This window comes from Rhea americana, unplaced genomic scaffold (genome assembly GCF_003343005.1).
Source record: "Rhea americana isolate MKP2758 unplaced genomic scaffold, rheAme1 scaffold_397, whole genome shotgun sequence".
NCBI lineage: Eukaryota > Metazoa > Chordata > Aves > Rheiformes > Rheidae > Rhea > Rhea americana.
The window spans coordinates 103073-105813 of NW_028186531.1; the positions used below are offsets into that span (position 1 = coordinate 103073).

A 2741-nucleotide genomic window follows, 5' to 3' on the forward strand; every position below is an offset into this window, starting at 1 on the left:
GGCCGGGCCGGGCCGGGCCGGGCCGGGGGCGGTTAGCGCTGCAGAGGCGCGTGTGAAGGAGCCTGCAGCGCTGGCGCTCGGGCTGCCGCGCCCCGAAGCGCGCCGGCCCAGCCGGCCTGGGCCCGGGAAGCTCGTCCGTAGGGGCGCGCAGGCCCTGGCAGGCGCCAGCGCCGCCTCGTCTTTCAGGAAGAAATGCGAGCGGCGGCTGCACGCGGGGTGCCTGATGCAGGCAGCGGTTTTGAGCCTTGGTGTTAATCTGTGAGAAAAGAGTGGCTGCTGGGTGGCACTGTCACCGCGAACGTGAGCTCCGCGCTGGGGAAGCGGCGCGGTGTGTCCTGACTCTGCCCGCCTGGGGAGGCGGTTTGGAGGCGTCTCCTCTTCGCTCAGCTTAGGCCAAAATGTGATTTCGGCTAAGGTTCATAACGCCTTTTGTAACTTAGTTCATTAGAAGATCTATTAAAATACATTTTCATTGGTACACCMCCCTCTAGTAATTCACATACGTATTTTTCTGGCTGTTTGTACTGGGAGCAGTCTTTGCTGTGTTTGCACGGGGCATAGTGTAGTAAGTTTTGGTATGTGCTTTGGGCCCTTAAAAAAGGCTAAAGGTCTGCCATCCCCAAGGCCTTTCAGATCCGTGATTGCCTAAGAACCTTTTGAAGATACAAAGGACCTTTGGCCTTTTGCAGAACTTGATCTTCCCTCAAAAARGGGGGATCATATGAGGTGCTTATTTATTCAGCTGAATAAATCTGTCTTTCTTGTGTTACAAGACTGTAGAAGCACAGGGCAACTAACATGCCCTATTTCTATGACAGCTTTGTTATTAGTAATGCACAGCCTTTTGCCTCTTCTTTTTTTTTCCTTCAAAGCTTAAGGTGCTACCTCTTTTTAGGAGGTTACCTGCAGTCTTCATCTCAGAGATGTTTGGAAGCAACCGTGCTTAAATAACATGTGAGTTTTATTGCGAAGTTTTATGATTTTCTAGTCTAGGAYTGAACATGGCTCCACAAATGCTGATTCTGTAGGCACCTTACTATCTACCATGTCTCGGTTGTGGGTTCTGGTGTAATAAATAAATAACCTTTCTGTGTTTGTATGGTGTTGGTGGTTACAAAGTAATTTAAAGGGTTATTAAATAAGCTGTGGGTAAGRTTCACAGCTGTTATTGTAATGGAATTTTGTTTGTCTGTGAAGAAACTTGAAAATAAGCCCTCCTCCAGAAAGAGTAATGCAATGGACAAAGGACTGCACTGTTTAGCTGATTTCTGGCTGTATTTTTATGGGTGTTTGCGTAGTGCCTGTCACTGTAGAGAATCTGTAGAGCCTGAAAATATTTTTCAAGCTGTGTACTCAAAGATCCAAATGTATTTACCAGCAAGTAGATGATATCAGCATGAAATTCTTAACTCTCCATTTTCATCTGAAGGCTAACTTAAATCAACTAGATAGCGTAGAGACAAGGTTCAAAGTCAAGGACTCYCAGAGGGTGGTGCCCGCTGTGCCAGCTAAGGTACATCTATTGACTTGAGCCAGCCAGTTTAGCTTTGCTGCACATCTAAAGCAAAAGGGAAAAATTGCCTCTCTAATCTGAATTCTAAAAGTTTTTGTAGTCACTGACTGATGCACCCAGTTCATGCCACCGTAATGCTACAAGCAGAGTGAGACTTGTGGATACTAGTTGTTTTTTTATCTTTACAGAAATGGCTCAAGAAGAGATGGAAGTTGATCTGCAACCAGTGGTTAGTTACCATGTGGAGAATCACCGGGCACTTCTCTCGGAGCAGTCTGATGACAGAGTAGCACATACTCCAGCGCTCAGTGAAGGAGGAGATGCTATTACAGTTCTTCCTGCTGATGGAGCTGTTGTAGTATCAAATGCTGATACAACAAGGACTACTGCCAGCCCTGACCAGCAGTCGGGTTCTGCCTCTTCTCTCCGTGGACCGCAGAGGCTGCGGGAAGCATTTGATCAGCATCAGCTATTGCCTGTGCTGCAGATCACGCAACGTCCACGAGTAAGAAGAGCTGGAAGGCAACAAAGAATTGGTGGTTCCCAGAGGACAGTCAGTACCAGGTAAAGCAGAAATGGAATTGGGTTTGAAYCCAGTTTTATCAAACCTATGGTATCGGTTTAAAACTGCCATGCTTCCTGGCTCAGGAAGATTGGCTTCCAGCTCAATCCAGTGTGCAATTATGGCTAAATTACGTGCTCCTCGTKTGTCTTTTAACCTCTGTAATGGCACTCTGATCTCTTCTGGCAATCTTTTGCTCCTTGTTAAACGAATTCCTCTCTGTCTCTTAGGTTGGCAGTGTCATTGTTGACTTTTGAGTCCTTATGCTCTCTCTGACTTCCAAAGCTGCTGCTCCCCGAGATCAGTCTGCTCTGCCAGATTCCTGTTAGTACTTCCTGCAGCAGTGCAGACTCTTGGCACTACCAGCCAGCATTTAGCTCAGTGGAGCTTGTACTGTTTTGCATTTCACCTTTGATATGGGATTGCCTGATTTAGGTCCTCTGGTGATGTCTGCAGAAACTTTTACAGAAACTTGAACTAATGTTTTTGTATAGTTCTTGTTATCTCCAGGCAAAGAAAATAATTCTGTGCTTAATACCACTTGTGACTGACTTTAAAATGTGATGAGCAGGAATGCAATCCAGCTACTAAGAAATACCTGTTTCTGGTTTGTTTGTTGTGTATGTGTGGCTTGTCTTTTTTTTTTTTTTTTTTTTTCTTTTTTTT

General features: G+C 45.9%; 1 protein-coding gene across 1 annotated transcript in view; it reads left to right on the forward strand.

The window, feature by feature from the left end:
• The first annotated feature begins 400 nt into the window (after positions 1 to 400).
• RFWD3 (ring finger and WD repeat domain 3) overlaps positions 401 to 2741 on the forward strand; it is a 23237-nt gene continuing 20896 nt past the window's right edge. Inside the window, exons 1-3 of the mRNA XM_085313827.1 lie at positions 401 to 415; positions 873 to 954; positions 1702 to 2077. Of these exons, the coding sequence (XP_085169953.1) occupies positions 1704 to 2077 (374 nt within the window). The 5' untranslated portion in view covers positions 401 to 415; positions 873 to 954; positions 1702 to 1703. The remainder of the gene's footprint in view (positions 416 to 872; positions 955 to 1701; positions 2078 to 2741) is intronic.